A 26,558-nucleotide genomic window follows, 5' to 3' on the forward strand; every position below is an offset into this window, starting at 1 on the left:
TGTTATATTGTATCTTAACATGTGGAAATCAGATTATAATATATTATGTATTTAATGATGAATTTCATACAATATTTATCACCTTTTAATGTGTGAACTTCAGTGCTGCGTAGGCTGTTTGGAATGTGAAATATTTGCTGGATCATCCCTTGATGCAAAGGTAAATTCATGCCTTGTGAGTTTATTTTTTAAAGCATTTTCCAATGACCATGATATTTAAGAAATAAAATATGTTCACTATCAGAGGCTTGTGGTTGTTATTTTTTACCCTAACGTGCAAGCACAAGTCTCCCATTGACATCAATGCATGATAATGTAAAAGGTTCGAGTGCAGATCTGGTTGGGATTTGGCCCATAAGGAGGAAATAAGCAGCATAGTATGACAAATCTCTTCCATTTAGCAAAGAGGGTGATGCCTAGATGTATAGAAACGGAGCAGTTTTATTGGAGTTGGAGAGCAGTGATGAGTTGGATGACACGATTATTCCAAAGGAATCAGAATGAATAACTACAGCACACAATGGACTGACAAACACATCTCACCCAGACACACACACGCGTTCATGTACACACATACACACACACACACGTACGTACGTACGTACACGCGCGCACACACACACACCCTCTCTTTACTGGGACACGACTGGTTGCCTGACAGTTCTCTTACTCAAAAATGGCACATGATTGAATATGACAGACATAGATCACAGCATCTATTGTAATTCTCTTTTTGTGTGTTTAGTTTTTTGCTTTCCTTTTTTGAGTGCACATTTGTATGGCACTTGGGGAGAAGCTGAACACTTCTCTTAATAGCATAATAAACAATCCTTTTTAAGAACAAAAGGAACACTGTATATAATACATCATAACCATATATGATTCATAATATTAATAATAATACACAAAATATCCCAAATACACTCTTGTTACAAGTCTAGTCCCTTTGTGGTCATCCATCTCTCCTAACCCCTCAAATTACCATTTCCAAAACCACATTCCTGCCCAGTCAAGTCTGCATTGTGACATCAGAGTTCATGGCAGAATATAGTCCGGAATACCGAGGAGGAGTTTCTCTTCCTTCCATGTTTGAGGGAAGTTAAGTCAGGGGAGGGAGCAGTATGGGCTGACCCAAGGATGGCCCACACTATGTAGGGTGAGGGAGGGAATATCTGAGGGTCTAGAGGAGCTTTCACCTCACACACTCGCTGACACACATTTACACACTAAAATGGGAGAGGACAGGGAGCAGTCTCTTCCGTTGTTCGACATCTCCACGTCCTCTCCTCATCTGAAGTCTTCCTCTTCTCTTCTCCTTGGCACCAGTCTTTCTCCTCTCTCGCCTCCCGTTGGTTAGGGATTTCTCTCCTGCCAACTGCAGTTCTGGGTGGAGAGAACCCAATGTAACCCCAATCATAAACCCCCCCCATAATCTCCCAGTGTAGCAGAGCAGCGCAGCAAAGACTCACTGTAAACCATGGCAGTCTTTTCCCCTTTACTAGCCTACTGTATATCCTCTGGCCAGGTCCAGCCCTAGTCAGTCTCTCTTCCCCTGTTAGTGAGGTCCAGCTGATTGTGTCCATACATCTGTGTCCATCTATCCTTTCTGTCCGTCTGTCTGTCTGTAGCACAGTGGAGGTCCCTGGTCTCGGGGCCACGCCGCACCGCTAACCTCCCCCCTCCTAAGTCTTCTCCTCGCGCTCCGTCCTCCGCCGGGTGATGTTGCGAGGCTTGATCTTCAGCGAGAGCTCCCACAACGCCTCCTCGGCCAGATGGTCGCTGAAGTCGTTGAAGAAGCAGACTATGTCATCGTTGCGCTTCAGCTCGTAATGCCTGCGGTGGGTGGGAAAGACAGAACAAGTCGATCAACGAGATGCCTATGTCTTTCCATGACAGACTGACCAGGTGAATCCAGGTGAAAGCTATGATCCCTGTTAAATCGACTTCAATCAGTGTAGATGAAGGGGAAGAGACAGGTTAAAGAAGGATTTTTAAGCCTGAGACAATTGAGACATGGATTGTGTATGTGTGCCATGTATGTGTGCCATCCCAGCGCTGCTGGGTTTTTCACGCTCAACAGTTTCCTGTGTGTATCAAGAATGTTCCACCACCCAAAAGACATACAGACAACTTGACACAACTGTGGGAAGCATTGGAGTCAACATGGGCCAGCATCCCTGTGGAACGCTTTTGACACCTTGTAGAGTCCATGCCCCGACAAATTGAGGCTGGGGGGGAGGTTTTAATGTACGCTGTGGATTACTGCTTACCTCTTATGGGACAATTATTGTAGTCTTATTGAATTACATTAAATATACCATATTCATCTATCGTAATGTAAGGTTACCACACTCTCAATCTGTTTGGAGATTTGTGGATGCTTTTCTCATGGCACAACAGTTCTACTCACACGTGTCCCCTCATATAAATGGGTATCAATGGGACTTCCCTGCTTAAATAAAGGTTAAATAAAATAAAATACTCACACTTGCTGGAAACGCCTCATACTGTCCAGGATGTTGAACTGCTGCCAGCGCTTGGAGAAGTTGACCTTTCCGTCGATGAGGTCGGGGTTCCCCAGGTGGACAAAGGTCAGGTCCTGCAGGATCAGACCGCTGGGAAAGGAGAGGAAGAAAAGAGAGGAATGGAAGAGAGAGATTAGTTTAAATAGAGACAAACAGTCCTAGGAAGAATAGGCAAAACACACACAACCACATACACACAAACACTTTCATTGAACATTACCTAGCTCAGATGCACATGTTCAGAAACAGACTTACAGGTAAGGGATGCACGGAGGCTCCACGTCGGCCAGAGCCGCCCGGTACGCTCTGAAAGACGATGAGCTGTCAATCAACGTGCAGTATTCCTCCAATCCCTGTGAGAGAACGAGAGTGTATGTTACAATGTGTTCTACCCATTACACACCCCGATACCTGAGTATATTAAAGTGAGACATAGCAATAGAATTTAAAGACTTTAGTATGAATATCTAGTATAGTTATACCATATATCTCTATGTCAGACTTGATCCACTACTGTTTGACTCACCTCTGAAGTCTGTTTCTGCCACTCCAGTCTGCGGATGGGGGCCGAGTCCAGGGCAGACAATATTGCCAAGTATGAGTTGAAATTGTTCAACTTTCGTAAGTGCTACATGAGAAGAAGAAAAATAGGATAAGAACAGTTGTCCAGAGAGTTAATCATCAACTAGATGTATTAGTTAACCAGGCTGTGGTTGTATAAATGTCGAGGTTGATTACCTTCATGATCTTGATAAACTTGAGGAGCAGCTTCTCTCGGTCCTGGGCTTTCTCCTGCTGAATGATTAGAGAGCGCACCCTAGAGGACAAATACACAGTGTTGAGTGTGAGAGAGAATTAGAATCTGGCTAAAAATACTTGAATCAGTTATAAAACCCATTGCCCTTTATGGTTGTGAGGTCTGGGGCAGAATACCCGCTAATTATCAAAATCCAGAAAAGAGCCGTTAAATTCTACAACCACCTAAAAGGAAGCGGTTCCCAAACCTACCATAACAAAGCCATAACCTACTGAGAGATTAACCTAGAGAAGAGTCCCCTAAGCAAGCTGGTCCTGAGGCTCTGTTCACAAACACAAACAGATCCCACAGAGCCCCAGGACAGCAACACAATTAGACCCAACCAAATCATGAGAAAACAAAAATAGATTTACTTGACACATTGGAAAAAAATCACCAAAAAACGGAGCAAACTGGAATGCTATTTGGCCCTAAACAAAGAGTACACAGTGGCAGAATACCTGACCACAGTGACTGACCCATAATTAGGGAAAGCTTTGACTATGTACAGACTCAGTGAGCATAGCCTTGCTATTGAGAGAGGTCGCTGTAGGCAGACCTGGCCCACAAAATGAGGTGGAAACTGAGCTGCACTTCCAAACCTCCTGCCAAATGTATGACCATATTAGAGACACATATTTCCCTCAGATTACACAGACCCACAAAGAATTCGAAAACGAATCCAATTTTGATAAACTCCCATATCTATTGGGTGAAATACCACACTGTGCCATCACAGCAGCAAGATTTGTGACCTGTTGCCACAAGAAAAGGGCAACCAGTGAAGAACAAACACCATTGTAAATACAACCCATATTTGTTTATTTATTTTCCCTTTTGTACTTTAACTATTTGCACATCGTTATAACACTGTACATAGCCATAATATGACATTTGAAATGTCTCTATTCCTTTGAAACCTTTATGAGTGTAATGTTTACTGTTCATTTTGGATCGTTTATTTCACTTTATTAAATAATCTATTTCACTTGCTTTGGCAATGTAAACATATGTTTCCCATGCCAATAAAGCCCATTGAATCGAATTGAAAGCGAGATGGTGTGTGTGTGTGTGTGTGAGAAAGAGAAAATGTGCCATTGTGAGGTGTTGACTGGTCATTACAAAGCTAGGTGATTTATATGGTGGGAGATTGGTAATGCATAGACAGGCTATATGTTTAGGCTCAGGTCCAGCTCTCACCAGTAGCTCATGTTGTTAAAGTGCTCTGTGAACTGTGTCAGATTGGGACTCTTCTCCTCGTTCTGTTCCTTGGCCCAAAGCAACACCTCAGGAATCTATCAAAATAGACAAAGAAGGAGAGAGAAGAGATCAGTCACTGGAGCAGAATGTCAATTTCTCTGCAGTGAATGTGAAGAAAAGGTGCTCTCTGGTACCTCGATTTTGTAGAACAGTTCTGCATCCAGTAGTGTGAGCTGATCGGCAATCTCATGGCTGCGGAAGTCATGCAGCGTTCCGGGCCTGTAGTAACACACACACACATTATGTTCTTCTATCCTCGTTGGGACGGAAAATTCATTTCCATTAAAAATCCTATTTTCCCTAACCCTAAACGTTAACCCATAACCCTAACCCTTTACCCTAATTCTAACCCTAACCCTAACACCTACAGTGGGGAAAACATTTATTTAGTCAGCCACCAATTGTGCAAGTTATCCTACTTAAAAAGATGAGAGAGGCCTGTAATTTTCATCATAGGTACACGTCAACCATGACAGACAAAATGAGAGAAAAAAATCCAGAAAATCACATTGTATGATTTTTAATGAATTTATTTGCAAATTATGGTGGAAAATAAGTATTTGGTCAATAACAAAAGTTTCTCAATACTTTGTTATATACCCTTTGTTGGCAATGACACAGGTCAAACGTTTTCTGTAAGTCTTCACAAGGTTTTCACACACTGTTGCTGGTATTTTGGCCCATTCCTCCATGCAGATCTCCTCTAGAGCAGTGATGTTTTGGAGCTGTCGCTGGGCAACACGGACTTTCAACTCCCTCCAAAGATTTTCTATGGGGTTGAGATCTGGAGACTGGCTAGGCCACTCCAGGACCTTGAAATGCTTCTTACGAAGCCACTCCTTCGTTGCCCGGGCGGTGTGTTTGGGATCATTGTCATGCTGGAAGACCCAGCCACGTTTCATCTTCAATGCCCTTGCTGATGGAAGGAGGTTTTCACTCAAAATCTCACGATATATGGCCCCATTCATTCTTGCCTTTACACGGATCAGTCGTCCTGGTCCCTTTGCAGAAAAGCATCCCCAAAGCATGATGTTTCCACCCCCATGCTTCACAGTAGGTATGGTGTTCTTTGGATGCAACTCAGCATTCTTTGTCCTCCAAACACGACGAGTTGAGTTTTTACCAAAAAGTTCTATTTTGGTTTCATCTGACCATATGACATTCTCCCAATCCTCTTCTGGATCATCCAAATGCACTCTAGCAAACTTCAGACGGGCCTGGACATGTACTGGCTTAAGCAGGGGGACACGTCTGGCACTGCAGGATTTGAGTCCCTGGCGGCGTAGTGTGTTACTGATGGTAGGCTTTGTTACTTTGGTCCCAGCTCTCTGCAGGTCATTCACTAGGTCCCCCTGTGTGGTTCTGGGGTGAGATCTTGCGTGGAGCCCCAGATTGAGGGAGATTATCAGTGGTCTTGTATGTCTTCCATTTCCTAATAATTGCTCCCACAGTTGATTTCTTCAAACCAAGCTGCTTACCTATTGCAGATTCAGTCTTCCCAGCCTGGTGCAGGTCTACAATATTGTTTATGGTGTCCTATGACAGCTCTTTGGTCTTGGCCATAGTGGAGTTTGGAGTGTGACTGTTTGATGTTGTGGACAGGTGTCTTTTATACTGATAACAAGTTCAAACAGGTGCCATTAATACAGGTAACGAGTGGAGGACAGAGGAGCCTCTTAAAGAAGAAGTTACAGGTCTGTGAGAGCCAGAAATCTCGCTTGTTTGTAGGTGACCGAATACTTATTTTCCACCATAATTTGCAAATAAATTCATAAAAAATCCTACAATGTGATTTTCTGGAAATTTTTTCCTCAATTTGTCTGTCATAGTTGACGTGTACCTATGATGAAAATTACAGGCCTCTCTCATCTTTTTAAGTGGGAGAACATGCACAATTGGTGGCTGACTAAATACTTTTTTTCCCCCACTGTATGCTTAAAATGCACTATATATACAAAAGTATGTGTACAACCCTTCAAGTTGCTGACAGGTGTATAAAATCGAGCACACAGCCATGCAATCTCCATAGACAAACATTGGCAGTAGAATGGCCATACTGAAGAACTCATTGACTTTCAACGTGGCATTGTCAGAGGATGCCATCTTTCCAACAAGTCAGTTCGTCAAATTTCTGCCCTGCTAGTGCTGCCCCGGTCAACTGAGTGCTGTTATTGTGAAGTGGAAATGTCTAGGAGCAACAACGGCTCAGCCACCATGCGGTAGGCCACACAAACTCACAAAAAAGGACCGCAGAGTGCTGAAGCGCGAGTAAAAATCGGTCTGTCCTCGGTTGCAACACTCACTACCGAGTTCCAAACTGCCTCTGGAAGCAATGTCAGCACAATAACTGTTCGTCGGGAGCTTCATGAAATGGGTTTCCATGGCTGAGCAGCCGCACACAAGCCTAAGATCACAATGCACAATGCCAAGCGTCGGCTGGAGTGGTGTAAAGCTAAGGCTCCTTAGTTCCAGTGAAGGGAAATCTTAACGCTACAGCATACAATTACATTCTAGACGATTCTGTGCTTCCAACTTTGTGGCAACAGTTTGGGGAAGGCCCTTTCCTGTTTCAGCATGACACTGCCCCCGTGCACAAAGCGAGGTCCATACAGAAATGGTTTGTCGAGATTGGTGTGGAAGAACTTGTCTGGCCTGCACAGAGCCCTGACTTCAACCCCATCGAAAAACCTTTGGGATGAATTGGAACACCGACTGCGAGCCAGGCCTAATCGTCCAACATCAGTACCCGACCTCACTAATGCTCGTGGCTGAATAGAAGCAGGTCCCCGCAGCAATGTTCCAACATCTAGTAGAAACCCTTCCCAGAAGAGTGGAGGCTGTTATAGCAGCAAAGGGGGGACCAACGGCATATTAATGCCCATGATTTTGCAAGGAGATCTTCAACAAGCAGGTGTCCACATACTTTTGTCGTGTAGCTTTTGTCCTCATGGGGACGTGGGAAATGTCCCCACGAAGGAGAATGTTCCTTGTTTTACTGTCCTTGTGGGGATTTTGGGGGATTTTAGGTCCCCACAAGGATATAATAACCAACCCACCCACCCACACAAATGCTTAATGACAGAGAAAGCAAACAAATCAATGGTATAAGCAAATGCAAGAAGAGGTTGCTCTAGCCCCCTCCCATACTCTCCTGACCCTTGACCCCATGTTGATCCATACCTGGCGGACACGCCCCGGGCGGCCAATGGCTTGAGAGAGTTGGTGCAGCGTAGCAGCTTCTTCTGCTCCACCTGGACAACAATACGTTTAGAATGGCATTTGATTTGATTTACAGTATATAGTATAGTGCTTTTCATTTACAAACAAAGCTCAGACAGACCTTGTCCAGGATGTTCTTGCGGAGCACGCGGGCCAGGCTCAGCTCGCCGTTACACACCAGCCTGAACACCAGGTCCATCAGCTGCTTCAGGATGTCCTCTGTCAACTCTACCAGACTTGGAGGGAGGAAAGAGAGGGAGGAAAGGAAAAGAGCGGGGGATATGTGAGTTAACTAGTACAAGTCATCGCCTCAACATCTAGCCATCACTATCGATCACTGTAATGTATATTTGTTTAACAATGTGCCAACCAATCCTGTAAGACCAACTGACGATTTGACACGTAAATAAATACATAATTCCTTCAAAATCTCTTCAAACTAGCTACTGGCCAGAAAAACTGTTGGAGACCCTTGGGACTTTATTGGAGTAAAAAGCCATTTGTGTGGCTCATCCATACTCACCACAGCTCATCCACCACACGAACCAGCACAAAGAAGGTGTTCTTGCTGACCCGCTTCTTAAACGTGTCTGGACTGTGACAGAACCTGGTATATGTGCTTGGTGGTGAAGGAGAATACTTATTCTGAACTCTTTCTCCTCATAGTATACACACACACACACGTTTTCCACTGTCTTTCCAACACACACAGTATCTAGCCATTGAGACACTCGAGGCGACCAACACATGTCCGGTGGGTTTCAAAGGATATCTGTAGTGCAGCTTCTTAATGAGGTCCTCTGGGCTTATGAATGTCCTGTATGTGGTCAGGAAGGCTTCACAGTACAACACTAGATCTGTCGGGGAGCAGAGGAGAACACCGCCCCTTTAAGTCTGAGGTCGAGAACTAATGTTGGATCCTCTGAACTTTAGAAAGCATGGAGGGAGGACATGAATAGATAGGTAATAGGTCATCTCTATTCTGATATACAGAGAAAAATAAACTGGAGAACAGGAATATTCCATCTATATCGAGATATATCTATTCTATAACTGTTCATATGCAGAGTGAAAAGGGAGAATATACTGACATCATTGTACTGTATAACAATTTAACAGACAGAAAGTGTGATTGGATCCCTCCGGTTTGAACCAGATCCGCACGCGCACACACACACACACACACACACACACACACACACACAGCCTGTGCCACTGACCCAGAACCACACATTCTAATGGTGGCTGCTGTCGAACGGTGATAAACACTACCTACCTTTGCGGTCCGTCTCTGTGGCGTGAACTAACAGAATATCCCCTGATCCAGCACGCACGTCAGGACCATCATCATTCTGAGAGAGAGAATGAGAGAGCGAGATGGAGAGAGAAAGAGAGAGATGGAGGGAGACATGGAGAAAAAGAGAGCAGTGAGGGGCAAGGCATATAGAGGGATAGAGAGAAGTAGAGAGAAAAAGGGTTAGGTAGAGAATTGATGAGGATTAAGGCAAAAATGCAGTCTAGCCCAAAATGCAGCTCTCTCTCTCTCTGTCCATGCTCACCCTCCCTCCCTTCCAGCCCTGCACCAGCTCCACTGATGAGAGAGAGAGAGAGAGAGAGAGAGAGAGAGAGAGAGAGAGAGAGAGAGAGAGAGAGAGAGAGAGAGAGCTGGCATACGCAGGACACAGGCTGATCACACAAGCTGACAGATCCAACAATAATACCCTCGTTTACCGCTACAGCTGTCCTTTGTTGTTTAACCAGACCTCCCTTCTCTTATCCTCTTTCCTCCCTCCCTTTTTTCCCTCTCTCCCTCCCTCTTGCTACATCTGACCTTGCAGAGTGGGGACCAGCATTTCACACAATCACACACACACGCACACACACACTCTCCTGCCTGTCAGACTGCACCAAACAGACAAAAGGAAAGGGGATTTTAATGGGGGAAATGTATCCTGCAGTTCCTGAGAATGAACTCTAGAGGTCAATAGTGGACTGAGAGTGAAGTTTTCTTATTTGCATTTTTTTATTTTTTTTTATTTCACCTTTATTTAACCAGGTAAACCAGTTGAGAACAAGTTCTCATTTACAACTGCGACCTGGCCAAGATAAAGCAAAGCAGTGCGATAAAAACAACAACACAGAGTTACATATGGGGTAAAACAAAACAAAGTCAAAAATACAACAGAAATACATATATATACAGTGTGTGCAAATGTAGCAAGTTATGGAGGTAAGGCAATAAATAGGCTATAGTGCAAAATAATTACAATAGTATTAACACTGGAATGATAGATGTGCAAGAGATGATGTGCAAATAGAGATACTGGGGTACAAATGAGCAAAATAAATAACAATATAGGGATGAGGTAGTTGGGCGGGCTAATTTCAGATGGGCTGTGTACAGGTGCAGTGATCGGTAAGGGGCTCTGACAACTGATGCTTAAAGTTAGTGAGGGAGATAAGAGTCTCCAGCTTCAGAGATTTTTGCAATTTGTTCCAGTCATTGGCAGCAGAGAACTGGAAGGAATGGCGGCCAAAGGAGGTGTTGGCTTTGGGGATGACCAGTGAGATATACCTGCTGGAGCGCAGACTACGGGTGGGTGTTGCCATGGTGACCAATGAGCTAAGATAAGGCGGGGATTTGCCTAGCAGTGATTTATAGATGGCCTGGAGCCAGTGGGTTTGGCGACGAATATGTAGTGAGGACCAGCCAACAAGAGCGTACAGGTCACAGTGGTGGGTAGTATATGGGGCTTTGGAGACAAAACGGATGGCACTGTGATAGACTACATCCAATTTGCTGAGTAGAGTGTTGGAGGCTATTTTGTAAATGACATCGCCGAAGTCAAGGATCGGTAGGATAGTCAGTTTTACGAGGGCATGTTTGGCAGCATGAGTGAAGGAGGCTTTGTTGCGAAATAGGAAACCGATTCTAGATTTAACTTTGGATTGGAGATTCTTAATGTGAGTCTGGAAGGAGAGTTTACAGTCTAACCAGACACCTAGATATTTGTAGTTGTCCACATACTCTAGGTCAGACCCGTCGAGAGTAGTGATTCTAGTCGGGTGGGCGGGTGCAAGCAGCGTTCGGTTGAAGAGCATGCATTTAGTTTTACTAGTGTTTAAGAGCAGTTGGAGGCTACTGAAGGAGTGTTGTATGGCATTGAAGCTCGTTTGGAGGTTTGTTAACACAGTGTCCAATGAAGGGCCAGATGTACAGTGGGGAAAAAAAGTATTTAGTCAGCCACCAATTGTGAAAGTTCTCCCACTTAAAAAGATGAGAGAGGCCTGTAATTTTCATCATAGGTACACGTCAACTATGACAGACAAAATGAGAAAAAAAAATACAGAAAATCACATTGTAGGATTTTTAATGAATTTATTTGCAAATTATGGTGGAAAATAAGTATTTGGTCAATAACAAAAGTTTCTCAATACTTTGTTATATACCCTTTGTTGGCAATGACACAGGTCAAACGTTTTCTGTAAGTCTTCACAAGGTTTTCACACACTGTTGCTGGTATTTTGGCCCATTCCTCCATGCAGATCTCCTCTAGAGCAGTGATGTTTTGGGGCTGTCGCTGGGCAACACGGACTTTCAACTCCCTCCAAAGATTTTCTATGGGGGTTGAGATCTGGAGACTGGCTAGGCCACTCCAGGACCTTGAAATGCTTCTTACGAAGCCACTCCTTCGTTGCCCGGGCGGTGTGTTTGGGATCATTGTCATGCTGAAAGACCCAGCCATGTTTCATCTTCAATGCCCTTGCTGATGGAAGGAGGTTTTCACTCAAAATCTCACGATACATGGCCCCATTCATTCTTTCCTTTACACGGATCAGTCATCCTGGTCCCTTTGCAGAAAAACTGCCCCAAAGCATGATGTTTCCACCCCCATGCTTCACAGTAGGTATGGTGTTCTTTGGATGCAACTCAGCATTCTTTGTCCTCCAAACACGACGAGTTGAGTTTTTACCAAAAAGTTATATTTTGATTTCATCTGACCATATAACATTCTCCCAATCCTCTTCTGGATCATCCAAATGCACTCTATCAAACTTTAGACGGGCCTGGACATGTACTGGCTTAAGCAGGGGGACACGTCTTGCACTGCAGGATTTGAGTCCCTGGCGGCGTAGTGTGTTACTGATGGTAGGCTTTGTTACTTTGGTCCCAGCTCTCTGCAGGTCATTCACTAGGTCCCCCGTGTGGTTCTAGGATTTTTGCTCACCGTTCTTGTGATCATTTTGACCCTCACGGGGTGAGATCTTGCGTGGAGCCCCAGATCGAGGGAGATTATCAGTGGTCTTGTATGTCTTCCATTTCCTAATAATTGCTCCCACAGTTGATTTCTTCAAACCAAGCTGCTTACCTATTGCAGATTCAGTCTTCCCAGCCTGGTGCAGGTCTACAATTTTGTTTCTGGTGTCCTTTGACAGCTCTTTGGTCTTGGCCATAGTGGAGTTTGGAGTGTGACTGTTTGAGGTTGTGGACAGGTGTCTTTTATACTGATAACAAGTTCAAACAGGTGCCATTAATACAGGTAACAGTGGAGGACAGAGGAGCCTCTTAAAGAAGAAGTTACAGGTCTGTGAGAGCCAGAAATCTTGCTTGTTTGTAGGTGACCAAATACTTATTTTCCACCATAATTTGCAAATAAATTCATTAAAAATCCTACAATGTGATTTTCTGTATTTTTTTTCCTCAATTTGTCTGTCATAGTTGACGTGTACCTATGATGAAAATTACAGGCCTCTCTCATCTTTTTAAGTGGGAGAACTTGCACAATTGGTGGCTGGCTAAATACTTTTTTTCCCCACTGTATACAAAATGGTGTCGTCTGCGTAGAGGTGGATCTGAGAGTCACCAGCAGCAAGAGCGACGTCATTGATATACACAGAGAAAAGAGTCGGCCCAAGAATTGAACCCTGTGGCACCCCCATAGAGACAGCCATAGGTCCAGACAACAGGCCCTCCGATTTGACACATTGAACTCTATCTGAGAAGTAGTTGGTGAACCAGGCGAGGCAGTCATTTGAGAAACCAAGGCTATTTAGTCTGCCAATAAGAATGCGGTGGTTGACAGAGTCGAAAGCCTTGGCCAGGTCAATGAAAACGGCTGCACAGTACTGTTTATTATCGATCGCGGTTATAATATCGTTTAGGACCTTGAGCGTGGCTGAAGTGCACCCATGACCAGCTCGGAAACCGGATTGCATAGCGGAGAAGGTACGGTGGAATTCGAAATGGTCGGTGATCTGTTTGTTGACTTGGCTTTCAAAAACTTTTGAAAGGCAGGGCAGGATGGATATGGGTCTGTAACAGTTTGGATCTAGAGTGTCACCCCCTTTGAAGAGGGGGATGACCGCGGCAGCTTTCCAATCTCTGGGGATCTCAGACGTTACGAAAGAGAGATTGAACAGGCTAGTAATAGGGGTTGCGACAATTTCGGCGGCTAGTTTTAGAAAGAAAGGGTCCAGATTGTCTAGCCCAGATGATTTGTAGGGGTCCAGATTTTGCAGCTCTTTCAGAACATCAGCTGTCTGGATTTGTGTGAAAGAGAAGCGGGGGGGGCATGGGCAAATTGCAGCGGAGGGTGCAGAGCTGGTGGCCGGGGTAGTGGTAGCCAGGTGGAAAGCATGGCCAGCCGTAGCAAAATGCTTGTTGAAATTCTCGATTATTGTAGATTTATCGGTGGTGATAGTGTTTCCTAGCCTCAGTGCAGTGGGCAGCTGGGAGGAAGTGCTCTTATTTTCCATGGACTTTACAGTGTCCCAAAACTTTTTGGAGTTAGTGCTACAGGATGCAAATTTCTGTTTGAAAAAAGTTAGCCTTTGCTTTCCTAACTGCTTGTGTATATTGGTTCCTAACTTCCCTGAAAAGTTGCATATCGCGGGGGCTATTTGATGCTAATGCAGTACGCCACAGGATGTTTTTGTGCTGGTCAAGGGCAGTCAAGTCTGAGGAGAACCAGGGGCTATATCTGTTCTTAGTTCTGTATTTTTTGAATGGGGCATGTTTATTTAAGATTGAGAGGAAATTACTTTTAAAGAACAACCAGGCATCCTCTACAACCAGGCATCCTCTACTGACGGAATAGTTTCTTGTTTCAGCCTCTCACTTACATTATGTAACATGAATACCTGGGACCACCCACTCTTAAAATGCTTAAAAACGCATGACTTACTAATTTTGAATAAAAGTGGCATATATTATATTGTTATTATGAATAGAATCACATTGAAAGAAAGGGCAGTAGCCATAGATAACCACACACTTTTCTTTAGACAATGCTTAGCCAATAGACATTGGTGGTAATAATGTTAGTGCAATAATGAATGAGGGCGGCATTACCTCTTGTTTTAGTGTAATCCTGGACATTATCTCTTTGTGGTCGATGAGAGAGAGCTCATCCACTTCCTCCCCATCACCCGGTGCAGAGTCTGTCGACTTCTGCCTCCTACTGACGGACAGACAGACAGAAGCACCGTTAGATCAGTTTACCTGGACTTACATACATAGAAATAGAATGACTACCTATAATAGAATTGTTACCCATGAAAAGTGTTCCATTCAAATTGATGAATGGACTTTGTCTCCTCTAGTAATTCTATCTCTATGCTTTCATATAGAATTGGTCATTAATCAGTATCCATTTCATTCAATTGGCGTTTTAGCTTCTAGGATCACCGGATCAAGTAATGACGTAACGGCTGAATGGGAGTGTGTTAATGCAATGTGACCCTAGTGGCCACTCGATCCCTTACCTGTCCTTGTCCAGAGCCTCCTTGCTATTGGAGGAGGGCATCTGTGGAGCGGGGTCTTGAAGGACGTCGACAGCAGAGATTGGCTCCTGTTAGGGAAGAGTAAGCTCTGTCAAGGTAGGTTGAGGAGCAGGAAACATGGAACACCAACACATCATGTATACAAACGCTGTCTTCATAAAATAACTGTTGGCACAGGTAGAATTGAATAGGTATAAGTTATTAACCACTGATAGGGGATCAGATCTTTGATCATCCCCCTAATGGTTACAGTTAGGATTGTGGGTAGAATGATTTGATCCTAGATCTGTGGTTAGGACATATGTTCTAGGTTGAGTGTTACTTACTCTGAGGCAGAGTGGCAGCTCCAGCTCCCCGTTGGCCTGGCTGGATGAATAGAGGTTGACATACTCACCCTCGCCACCCTCGCCACCCTCGCCAGCCTCGTCCACACTCTACGTGAAGAGAAGAGGGAAGGCCACGGAATTAAATAGAACATATTGTATCTCTATGGGGACAGCAAGCTCAGGGGTAAGATGAGGCATGGAGATGGTGGTATGGTTTCTACTGTATGTAAGTGTCAAGAATTGGCCACCAGGTGGCACTGGTGATTAGTGTTTCATGTGTACAGTATTTCAGTAGAATGTACGTCTGTTACACATGATGGTGAATAGGAGAATACAGTCACAAGTTAGGATAATAAAATAGCCTAAATATAAGGTGGTCAACATCACAGAAACAGAAGGACATCTTTCACTATGGTCCACAGCTTTGATGCTTTGTGATTACTGATATGACAAGCATCCAGGAACTCAATGAGTCACCAACAATGTTATTGTCTGATGTGCATCCACCTTTAAATGACACCTTATTACTGAATCATATCTCCGTTATCATTGTTTATCTGTCTGTCTGTCTGTCTGTCTGTCTGTCTGTCTGTCTGTCTGTCTGTCTGTCTGTCTGTCTGTCTGTCTGTCTGTCTGTCTGTCTGTCTGTCTGGGAGTTAGGCTAGATTTGTCTGTGTATGTGTCTGCCTGCCTGCCTTTCTGTCTGTCTGCCTGTGAGCTCACCGCTGCCGAGGTGTGGAGGAGCGAGTCAGTGAGAAGAGAAGTGGTCGCAGAGGAAGGAAGACAGACGGCCACAGAGCCCAATAGGTCGGCCAGGGAACCGTCGGGCCCGCCCCCGCTGCCATCCAATAGGGTGGCATCGGCCAAGGCGACTTGGTCCGAGCTCTGCGATTGGTGGAGAGTAGGAAAGGAAACCAGGAAGAAGGAAAAAAGGATAAGGTAAAGACAGCAGATAGAATCAGGTCAAAGCTGAAAAGGAAGTGAAAAGTTGAAAGAAAGTCTCCAGCACTTCCTAGACTCCTACTAACCTGGACTAATGTAATTCAACATACTGTAACAATGAATGGACTGATATCAATCTTTCTATGCCTTTCACATAGCCAGGAACACACCTGAACATGCGAGACACACCTGAATATACAACACACCTAAAGCAATGATTTCGCCATAAACTAGATGTTGCACAAGTGACAAGGAAAAGCATCACAATATGATTACAAAAACACCACCAGATAAATATGGTATATTTACAATGCACAAATGTGTGTCTGAGATTGTGTGTGTGTGGGCATGTCTGAGAATGTGTGTGTGTGGGGTTGTGTGTGTGGTCATGGTGTCCAGGTGAGTAGATTCCTGTGGGCAGAGAGCTAACCTGCTGTAAAATGTTGTGCATATCAACCCCGTTATGTTCCTTTACACATACCAGCACAGACAGAGCAGCCAGCACATAGATCACTGATAAACACCACATAGCACCACTCACACGCAGACACACACTCTCTCCCTCTCTCTCACACACACACACACACACACACAGACACTGGCAAGCATGCACACACACTAAACCTACAGCACCTTGGGTCTGCAAAAGTGGAGGGAGAACAAACTATTTCACTGAAATCTTAAGGCCGGCTTATTTTCTTTCCACCCAACAAATGTTCCACATACCATTCTCATAAAAAGTATGACCATAAAACATACTTAACAGACAACACAGGTATGCACACACACACACAGAGCGGAGAAGAACGATTTACCACTGAAATAACATCGTTGGCACTAAATCAAATTCCTATATATGACTGTTGGGGGAAATATTGCAGATATTTTATATTCTATTCTATGAATGACAGATTTTCCTTTACTTTTACCAGAAAAATATTCCCCGACCTCCCATCTCCATGACATCCCCCCAACACATCATGCCCCGAGGACTTTAGGAATGTGAACATTCCACTGGCACACACACAGGGTGGGGGTTGAGGGGTGATGGGGGGTGTGGGGGTAGAGAGGCAAGATATGTGTAACAGAGAGAGGAGGGGGAGATGCTGTGATGTTTAAATTAAACTATAAATAAATGTTGGATTTGATTTATGGGGCAGAAGAGGGTAGAGGTCAGGAGGAAGGAGAAAGGGGAAGAAGAGAAGGAAGAGGAGAAAGCAGAGTAGGACAGGAGGAGGAATCTGTTTTGCATCAGGCCAGGCAAAACATATGGCATGCATTCCTCTAGATTCCACAGGAAGATACACACCACTTCTCTCTGAGAGGAGGGGGTCAAGCTCACCCCCTACCCCCGCTACTCCCCGACCTCCTCAGTGTGCCCCTCGCACCCAGGGGTCACACGGGGTCAGGAAGGTAGACTCACCATGGGCGTGGTCAGCGAGGCGTGTCCACTCAGGTAGGACGAGCTAGAGACCAATAGGCTGAGGCTCAGGCCGGAGCCCACTTCCTCCGCTGCCGCCGCCAATGAAGGCTGGAGGTGGCACGACAGAGCGAAGGATGAGGAAGAAGAGGGGGAAGAAGAGTGGGAGGCCTGAGGAGGAGAGAAAGAATGAAAAAAGGAGAGTGGAAAGATAAATAAGAAGAGAATGGGGGAGAAAGATAAGCATTAAAGGGAGGAAGAAGAGAGAAAGGAGGCAGACAGAAAAAATAAAGAAGATGAAACTTTATCACACTAAGAAGAGAAAGCAGAAGCAGTTTGAAGATCAAATCACGTTTCAGAATTAGAGCGATAAAAGACCGAGCCAGAAAAGAGAGTGAAGTTCAGGATAGCATTAGAACAAAATGAAGTCTTGTGAATGTAGAAACTTCTACCACAGAAGAAAAACACAGAAGACTCCTTGTTGCTGACACTGGAAATGAATTCAGCCACACGGTCAGCAAAGGTCAAAGCTAAGCGTCATCACTAGGGGTTAGAACACACCAAAGAGTCAAGAACTGTTTAGCCCATCGCTCAAACAGTGTTCGGATCTGACCATCTTAAACCTAACCAAGCGTCTTGCTCTCTGAACGGTTATGCTTCAAAGACACTACACGCCTCGAAACAGAGGAGAAATTTGATTTTCGCTTTCGCTTTCTCTCTCCATCGTCTAAATTACTTTTATTTTCTCAAAGCCGTGTAAAGTCAGTGTTTAAAGCCTGTAACATGGTGGCTTATTGGAAGGCAGGACGAGGACTAGTGGCCAAACAGGCTTATCCTACCCAGGCCACAACCTCTTCAAGCCCCCTACACCACCAGCCAAGATTACCAGGAGAGAGGTAGGAGAGAAATACAGTTGGACTGTACAGTATAGTAGAGTGTACAACAGAAATCATCAAACTAAAAGGCTGGGAATCTTAAAATAGACAGTGGTTGGTGGATGGCAGAAGGAGAACAGCAGACCAGGACACTAGAGGGTTATGATAACCTACCACTGAGAGAGAGAATATGTATAGTATTGTACTGTAGTGAGGTCTGCAGGAGTGCAATCCCAATGTGAAATCCAGGCATGGAATTAAAATACATTCACAAATCTCCCACAGACATCCATGTAAGATTTACATTAGTCTAACCCTGCAGGGTATTTTCATTTTCTGGTTGTAAACTGGTGTTCTAGTTGTGGATAAATCAGGCACTGAGCACAATATCCACCCAAGGGTGCAGAATCCATTGCACCCCTACTGGCTCCCAGTCAATAGCCCATGATTCCATTGGGGAGTCCAGTAGCCATCTAGCCTCTCCCCATGTGTAGTCTTTAGAAAAATGCCTGACAAACCAAATGTTTACCTCCACAGGTTAAAGCAGAATCTAACCTTACCACTTTTATACCTCAACCCTTAGCCAAGATTAACCAATCCCCATTAACCTGAAGAAGTTTGGCCAATCTAATCTATCTGACCAGCCCCTCCCCCTGGGTTCTACCCTCCATTGACTGATTGACCGACCGGACTGTCAGTCAGACAGTCGTCTCAATTAACCTAGGGCGACCAGGATTAAGATAAGATGACTGGATTTGATAGGGACTGATATTGAGAAAGACAAGTCTCATCTTCTCTGGTAGGGGTTACCACCACCACCGACATACACCATTTAGAGCGAGAAAGAGAAAGAGAGACTAGGCAGACTGAAGAGGACAGGGGGTAGATGGAGAGATAGAGAGAGAAAAAGAGAAAGAAATAACGAGAGACTTGTCAGACTGAACTGAACAGGGGAGAGATAAAGAGAAAATTGATGAGGAATGAATTCCTGCAGGAAGGGAGCGCTGGAATACTATCCTTCCCAGCCAACAACCACCACACTCGTGCAAGTTACCTCAGAGTTCTTCTTCAGGCCTCAAACTGAAGAAAAAGGTCTGAAACAGGAAGTGACTACCTAGACATGTCCAATAAGAAATGCTCATTTTAATTTCTCATTGCAAAACGTTTTAACCGTTTTATGTTGCGTGCCCTAATGAACACAACCCTGCTTCACATTCACCTCCATAGGGGCTAGTTTAAGAGTTTTATTAGTCGTATGTACGGGATACGCACGGTATACACCGTCCAACGAAATTCTTACTTGCAGGTTCCTTCTCGGCGATGCAACAACAATAGGAAATAAAATATAAGAATATGAACAAAGTAAATGGCTCAGTAGAATAGAATAAACATTATAATACAGGAAGGCACAATTTATAGTCCAATATTTACACGTTTTGGGGTAGGGGGATTTGGGGGCAAGTGTTTAAATAGTTTATACTTGACATGTGTTCCACACCACTGGCTGCCAATGACCTATAGACAGGGGTCAACTGTCCTCTGTGGTGTCATACAGCATACAGAATCTGACCCCTCACTTTTGACCTCCAGGCAATAACTACTGTTGTGATCTCCACAGCATGCAGCACCATGACCTCGCTGTTTTGGTTTCACCACAGGGGGCTTAAACTTTCACCTTTTACATTTCCTCATTTAATTGTTGATTTAAAACTAAGTTAGAAGTGTTAAATCACCAACCATAAACCCCTACGAGTAAAATATTTAACCATTCAGCACTCAACCATGACCGCATGGATGTCCACCTCGGAAAGGAGACCTTACACAAGAAACCTTGGGCTCCAAATTCTCCACGCTTTCCCAAAGTGTGCACTTGCACACGCCACCATCATAACCAGTGCATCAATCTCCACTGGTGAGGTCTGTGAGGTGGGGTCGTCAGTAAGAGTAACAGAATGTGTGATTGGGTGGTGAGGACTTGAGGAGGAACACACACACACACACTCACCAGCTGCCTCTGCTTGGGGGGCAGGGCGGGAGGTGGGAAGAGGGGCATGGGCAGGGGCTCGTGGACTGAGTCTGTGCTGCTGAAAGAGTCGTTGAAGCCGTAGACCTCCTGGAAGCGCTTGTTCCTCTGCTCGTAGATGCTCTCGCTCTGCGGCATCTGGTAGAACACTGAGGGCTGGGGCTCCGAGTAGTCCTCCACAAACTGCATGTACGCCAGGACTGGGGGGACACAGCGAGACATTAAAAGTTGTTTAAAGTGAAATGTTAATATGCACACTACTCATGCTTCAATCATATGTGATGCAGGGAATTTTAACTGCAAGAATTAGCGCCATTATAGAAAAGATAACTCCCTTAAACACAATATTAGCTCTGCATGTTCCTAAGATAGGAGTGATGTCATGTAATGTTGAAAGGGGTCAGTTTGACAATAAATGTAATAAACTCAGCAAAAAAGGAAACGTCCTCTCACTGTCAACTGCGTTTATTTTCAGCAAACTTAACATGTGTAAATATTTGTATGAACATAAGATTCAACAACTGAGACATGAACTGAACAAGTTCCACAGACATGTGACTAACAGAAATTGAATAATGTGTCCCTGAACAAAGGGGGGTCAAAATCAAAAGTAACAGTCAGTATCTGGTGTGGCCACCAGCTGCATTAAGTACTGCAGTGCATCTCCTCCTCATGGACCAGATTTGCCAGTTCTTGCAGTGAGATGTTACCCCACTCTTCTACCAAGGCACCTGCAAGTTCCCGGACATTTCTGGGGGGAATGACCCTAGCCCACACCCTCCGATCCAACAGGTCCCAGACGTGCTCAATGGGATTGAGATCCGGGTTCTTCGCTGGCCATGGCAGAACACTGTCTTGCAGGAAATCACGTACAGAACGAGCAGTATGGCTGGTGGCATTGCCTACCGTCTGTAAGCTGTTAGTGTCTTAACGACCGTTCGACAGGTGCACGTTCAATAATTGTTTATGGTTCATTGAACAAGCATGGGAAACAGTGTTTAAACCCTTTACAATGAAGATCTGTGAAGTTTTTTTGGATTTATACGAATTATCTTTGAAAGACAGGGTCCTGAAAAAGGGACGTTTCTTTTTTTTGCTGAGTTTAGCTTGACAGAAAGTGGCATCATAGTTCAACAGTCCCGAGAGGCTTAGTTGGTAGAGCCTGTCCCTTGCAACGCCAGGGCAATGTTCCCTCAAATTTCATGTCTGCTGAGCGCAAACTTCAACATTGTGAAATTTCTGTGCAACTTCCAGCGCGTGTTTACTGTGAACACTGAGGCTGTACCCGCTTTAAATTACAGTTTTAACAGTGGCCAAGTAGGCTACTGTGGCTATTTGATCATAATGAAGGTCTACCAGTGTGGCCTACCATAGAAAACTATGGAGAAAATGCATCCCATAACATTTTAACATGGAAATAGCTGTTCTATCATTCAGCCTACAGCAGCAGCCAATGTGTGGTGTTCAATGTAGGACTACATTCCATGAGGGCTTGACATTAACCTGTTTATCCACTTGTCCTTCAGACAAGGAGGTGACTGAAAATGTTGTTGTGTTGTTTGATGTAAGAAACCACTTTACAAAATAAAATGCATTATTACAGAGAATGACAAATTATGCTACCCTGTGCCTATTGGCTACTTAGCTTATTCAAGCCTGTCTCAAAATACAACACTGCCCCTTTAAAAAAAAGAAGCTCTTTACCTGACTCGCTTTTCAAAGATGTCTAGAAATGTATACGTTTTGTGCTCTTGTAGGAAGCAATCACTCCCCTATTACTGACTACAAATGATCTATAACTGGGCTAATAACACACTAACTAGCAAAGGATATTAACAAAATGTGCACACGTGGCTACATGCAGCTCTCGCTTTGATCTCAAAACAAGCGCATCTACTCACGACCGCTCATGCTGTAAACACAGTCCAGTTCAAAGTAAATGGCACAGATCCATATATGGCAATGGTCTATTTGCATATAGGCCTACTGCAGCTCTGATTGTTTATGTTTATACCACACCGGTGTGTGTAGAGTACGGGCTGAGTAGTGCGTGTCAATGCAATAGAAATCCTACTCCGATGCGTTTTGTTTCGGTATGTTGCATTGAAAGTGGCTAATATTGCGTTGATTCGATCACAATTGCCACAGTAAAGGGAAACGTTGATAGTGTTAACAGGGAAAACTCTAGAACAGTGGTCACCAACCTTTTGAGTCAAGATCTACCGCTCAGATTTTTTTTAAACATTACTTAAAAACGTAAGCCTATGCAACATTAACCAATTAAAAACAGCACTATAGAAATGAGGTTTGTGCAGTAAGCTATAGGCCCAATACATTTTCACCGCATATTGGCTTTGCTTGAATTGCCCTGCCAATGCATTCTTGTTCGGGCCATTTTTTTTAATATTTCAAAATTTGAGGTAGGCTATATGATCCCACCGGTAATAGATCCGTTGTTGTATTACTTGTGAGGCACAGCTGAGTGAGCATACATTTAAATAATTTGCCTTTTATTTGTATTTTATTGGGCTGATGGTGCCTGCATCTGATGGTCAGTCTCAGCGGAGGGAGAGAGCAGCAGACTGTGGGTCTGCCTCTCAACATCCCTCCGCTCTCCCTTACCAAAAAGGAACACCGTCTTCCAGATGATGGCAAAACTCGAGTCGCACCGCATTATTTCTGCCTCATGCACAAATTCATGTTGTTACTCCTATGAACTGAGAAAGTGAAATATTCCTCGATATTAAAAAAGACCCAGGCTGCTAATAATAACAACGCAAGCCTATAGATACACTTTCCTACTCATTCATTACAGTGCTTGTTGTAGCGCTGAGTGAAAATAGGAAGAACGCGCATTTTATGGCTTATAAAAGTGTTGAATATAAAGTGTTGACAGCGCTGAGTAAGAACTTAAACATGAACTCACTCATAAAAACAGCATCTCTTTGTTGTATTCGTTGACAGTCTCTCTCTAGTCATGGTTTTAAACGTTTTGAAATCAAAGAGTATCAACTTTTCTGTAGCTTTCTTTTACGCCTGCTACGTTACTGCAGACATGGTCATCTGAGCCATCCGATTGGCCAGCGGTAGGCCTATAGTGCACTTGATTTGCTCCCCAGGGCCCGCCGGGAAGGCAGAGTTTGTACCTTCAGACACATGAAATGGTTCAAAATGGCAACAGTTCGCCTATGTGGCGCACAGGGCAGTGGAATCGGGTGCACCTACCGCCAACAGCCCTAGACGAATAAAAAAAAAAGAAGTTTTTTTTATAGAAATGTTTGGTGATCGACTAGGAATGCTTTGGAGATCACCAATTGATCGGTTGGTGACCACTGCTCTAGAAAGTTGAGTGAAGTTCAATCTCGTGCTTCTCTCTGTGGGCTAATATTTCTGCACAGCAGTCCCGGGGGAGCTGCGCGGCAGTCTCGGGGCTACTAAGCGCCCGCAGCTTAGAGGGAACATTGGTTGTGGGTTCGATTCCCACAGAGGGACCAGTATGAAAAAGTAAGTCGCTCTGGATAAGAGCGTCCACTAAATGACAAAACTGTAAATAAATAAAATGTAATCAGGAAATGACATCATAGCTTGGCAGGAAGTTACATAATTGCGACCTCTGTAGCCAACTGCCAGTAGATCCTGAGTTCATTGTGCTTGTCCTGGAGTTCACTTCCTCCCTCTATTCTCTGTGGCAGATTTCCTAAACATGAGCCATGCATGAAAGACACTGCAGCTAAGCTAGATCTCTAACCACCTCTCTCCCTCAATCTTGTTTCATTTCTCTCTCTCACTCAGTCTTTTGCTCAATTATCTCCCTAAACCATCTCCTTCTCTTCCTCAAATCTCCCTCCGCTCTTTTTCTTTCCTTCTCTCTCTCAATTTTCCTGTAAGTCCCTCTCTCTCTTCCACTCCTCCTGTCCCTTTCTCCCCCACACCCCTTTCTCCATCTCTCACCGTGCTTGTTCCTCTTCTCGGGCAGCGGTGGTGGACTGGAGGGAACATCTGCATTCTCGCTGGCCAGGTACTGGGCCACGAACACGTCCCCGTTGCTCTGGGGCATGGGTGAGATGGGCGTGAAGAGGGGGAAGGGGGGCGTGGGGTGTAGCAGCTCCTCTTCCGACAGGTTATCGTACTGGGATGGGAACCTCTCGTAGAGGGGCCCCCGCGAGGAACCACCCCCGCACCCGTCCGGATAGGGCGACACCTGGGCGCTGCGCCGCTTCTTCTGGGGTAACGCTGGAGGCGCGCTGAGGCGGCTAGGGTGCAAGGGGCTGATGTGGGTGCCGGGCTGGGGGGTCCAGTACTCGGAGTGGGGAGGGTGAGGGTGTTGGGGGGCGGGTGGGGAGCTGAAGCGGGTGTGAGGAGGGACGGGGGAGGGGGAGGATGACTCGCTGTGGGACTCAGGGAGGGGCGACAGAGAGGTGACCCCTGAGGGGGCGAGGGTGGGGGGCAGGTTGGGGTTCCCAGTCAAGACGGAGAGGTCCTGGTGGAGGAAGTCGTAGTCCGGGTCGTAACTCTCTGTGTTGTCTGAAGAGAAACAGAGGAGAGATCGAGAGAAAGAGATAGTGAAACAGTCTTTGAAATGCAGTATTGGTGGTTACGGTTAAGCTGTTGACATTTGAAGTGAGTAATTTTGTCCACATAGTCAGCTAGCTCTCAGTATCATTGGCCACCATTGAAAACGTTGCTAAAGCTAGCTAGTTAGCCAGTAAGAAGGTTTAGAACACCTACTCATTCAATGGTTTTTCTTAATTTTTACTATTTTCTACATTGTAGAATAATAGTGAAGACATCAAAACTATGAAATAGCACATGTGGAATCATGTAGTAACCAAAAAAGTGTTAAACAAATCAAAATATATTTGAGATTTGAGATTCTTCAAATAGCCACCCTTTGCCTTGATTACAGCTTTGCACACTCTTGGCATTCTCTCAACCAGCTTCACCTGGAATGCTTTTCCAACAGTCTTGAAGAAGTTTCCCACATATGCTGAACACTTGTTGGCTGCTTTTCCTTCACTCTGCGGTCCGACTCATCCCAAATCATCTCAATTTGGTTGAGGTCGGGGGATTGTGGCCAGGTCATCTGATGCAGCACTCCATCACTCTCCTTCTTGGTAAAATAGCTATTACACGGCCTGGAGGTGTGTTGGGTCATTGTCCTGTTGAAAAACAAATGATAGTCCCACTAAGCCCAAACCAGATGGGATGGCGTATCGCTGCAGAATGCTGTAGTAGCCATGCTGGTTAAGTGTGCCTTGAATTGTAATTAAATCACAAACAGTGTCACCAGCAAAGCACCCCCACACCATAACACCTCCTCCTCCATGCTTTATGGTGGGAAATACACATGCGGACATCATCCGTTCACCCACACAGCGTCTCACAAAGATATCCAATTTGGACTCTAGACCAAAGGACACATTTCCACCAGTCTGTCCATTGCTTGTGTTTCTTGGCCCAAGCAAGTCTCTTCTTATTATTGGTGTCCTTTAGTAGTGGTTTCTTTGCAGCAATTCGACCACGAAGGCCTGATTCACACAGTCTCCTCTGAACAGTTGATGTTGAGATGTGTCTAACTTGAACTCTGTGAAGCATTTATTTGGGCTGCAATTTCTGAGGCTGGTAACTCTAATGAACTTATCCTCTGCAGCAGATGTAACTCTGGGTCTTCCATTCCTGTGGCGGTGCTCATGAGAGCCAGTTTCATCATAGCACTTGATGGTTTTTGCAACTGCACTTGAAGAAACTTTCAACGTTTCTGGATTGACTGACCTTCATGTCTTAAAGTAATGATGGACTGTCGTTTCTCTTTGCTTATTTGAGCTGTTCTTGTCATAACATGGACTTGGACTTTTACCAAATAGGGCTATCTTCTGTATACATTTACATTTTAGTATACCACCCCTACCTTGTCACAACACAACTGATTGGCTCAAACGTATTAAGAAGGAAATAAATTCCACAAATTAACTTTTAACAAGGCACGCCTGTTAATTGAAATGCTTTCCAGGTGACTACCTCATGAAGCTGGTTGAGAGAATGCCAAGAGTGTGCAAAGCTGTCATCAAGGCAAAGGGTGGCTATTTGAAGAATCTCAAATATCTTTTGATTTGTTTAACACTTTTTTGGTTACTACATGATTCCACATGTGTTATTTCATAGTTTATGTCTTCACTATTATTCTACAATGTAGAAAATAGTAAAAATAAAGAAAAACCCCTGAATGAGTAGGTGTTCTAAAACTTTTGACCGGTAGTGTATGTTAGCTAGCTCTATAATGAATATAACTCATCTGCTGTCAACATCGGAAAACAATTTGAGAGCACTAGGGGTTTGTAGCTTTGACTACATGATGACAGTGCATAATCAGAGCCATCCATGCTAGTCAC

General features: G+C 44.5%; 1 protein-coding gene across 5 annotated transcripts in view; it reads right to left on the bottom strand.

Annotated features, from left to right (window-relative positions):
- Positions 1-421: 421 nt before the first annotated feature.
- LOC121541430 (rap guanine nucleotide exchange factor 1-like) overlaps positions 422-26,558 on the bottom strand; it is a 90,150-nt gene continuing 64,013 nt past the window's right edge. For 2 of the 5 annotated variants that reach the window (XM_045208021.1, XM_045208019.1), the window contains 19 exons: positions 24,121-24,693; positions 20,152-20,369; positions 17,275-17,442; positions 15,633-15,794; positions 14,910-15,017; positions 14,566-14,651; positions 14,153-14,261; positions 9,077-9,152; positions 8,573-8,657; positions 8,324-8,416; positions 7,922-8,036; positions 7,762-7,832; positions 4,716-4,800; positions 4,522-4,616; positions 3,264-3,342; positions 3,052-3,153; positions 2,781-2,878; positions 2,487-2,615; positions 422-1,833 (listed from right to left, as the gene is read on the bottom strand). In XM_045208021.1, the coding sequence (XP_045063956.1) occupies positions 1,683-1,833; positions 2,487-2,615; positions 2,781-2,878; positions 3,052-3,153; positions 3,264-3,342; positions 4,522-4,616; positions 4,716-4,800; positions 7,762-7,832; positions 7,922-8,036; positions 8,324-8,416; positions 8,573-8,657; positions 9,077-9,152; positions 14,153-14,261; positions 14,566-14,651; positions 14,910-15,017; positions 15,633-15,794; positions 17,275-17,442; positions 20,152-20,369; positions 24,121-24,693 (2,603 nt within the window). In that variant the 3' untranslated portion in view covers positions 422-1,682. The remainder of the gene's footprint in view (positions 1,834-2,486; positions 2,616-2,780; positions 2,879-3,051; positions 3,154-3,263; positions 3,343-4,521; positions 4,617-4,715; positions 4,801-7,761; positions 7,833-7,921; positions 8,037-8,323; positions 8,417-8,572; positions 8,658-9,076; positions 9,153-14,152; positions 14,262-14,565; positions 14,652-14,909; positions 15,018-15,632; positions 15,795-17,274; positions 17,443-20,151; positions 20,370-24,120; positions 24,694-26,558) is intronic. The other 3 variants (XM_045208020.1, XM_045208022.1, XM_045208023.1) reach the window with 3 other exon arrangements.

Source organism: Coregonus clupeaformis, chromosome 27 (assembly GCF_020615455.1).
Source record: "Coregonus clupeaformis isolate EN_2021a chromosome 27, ASM2061545v1, whole genome shotgun sequence".
Classification (NCBI taxonomy): Eukaryota; Metazoa; Chordata; class Actinopteri; order Salmoniformes; family Salmonidae; genus Coregonus; species Coregonus clupeaformis.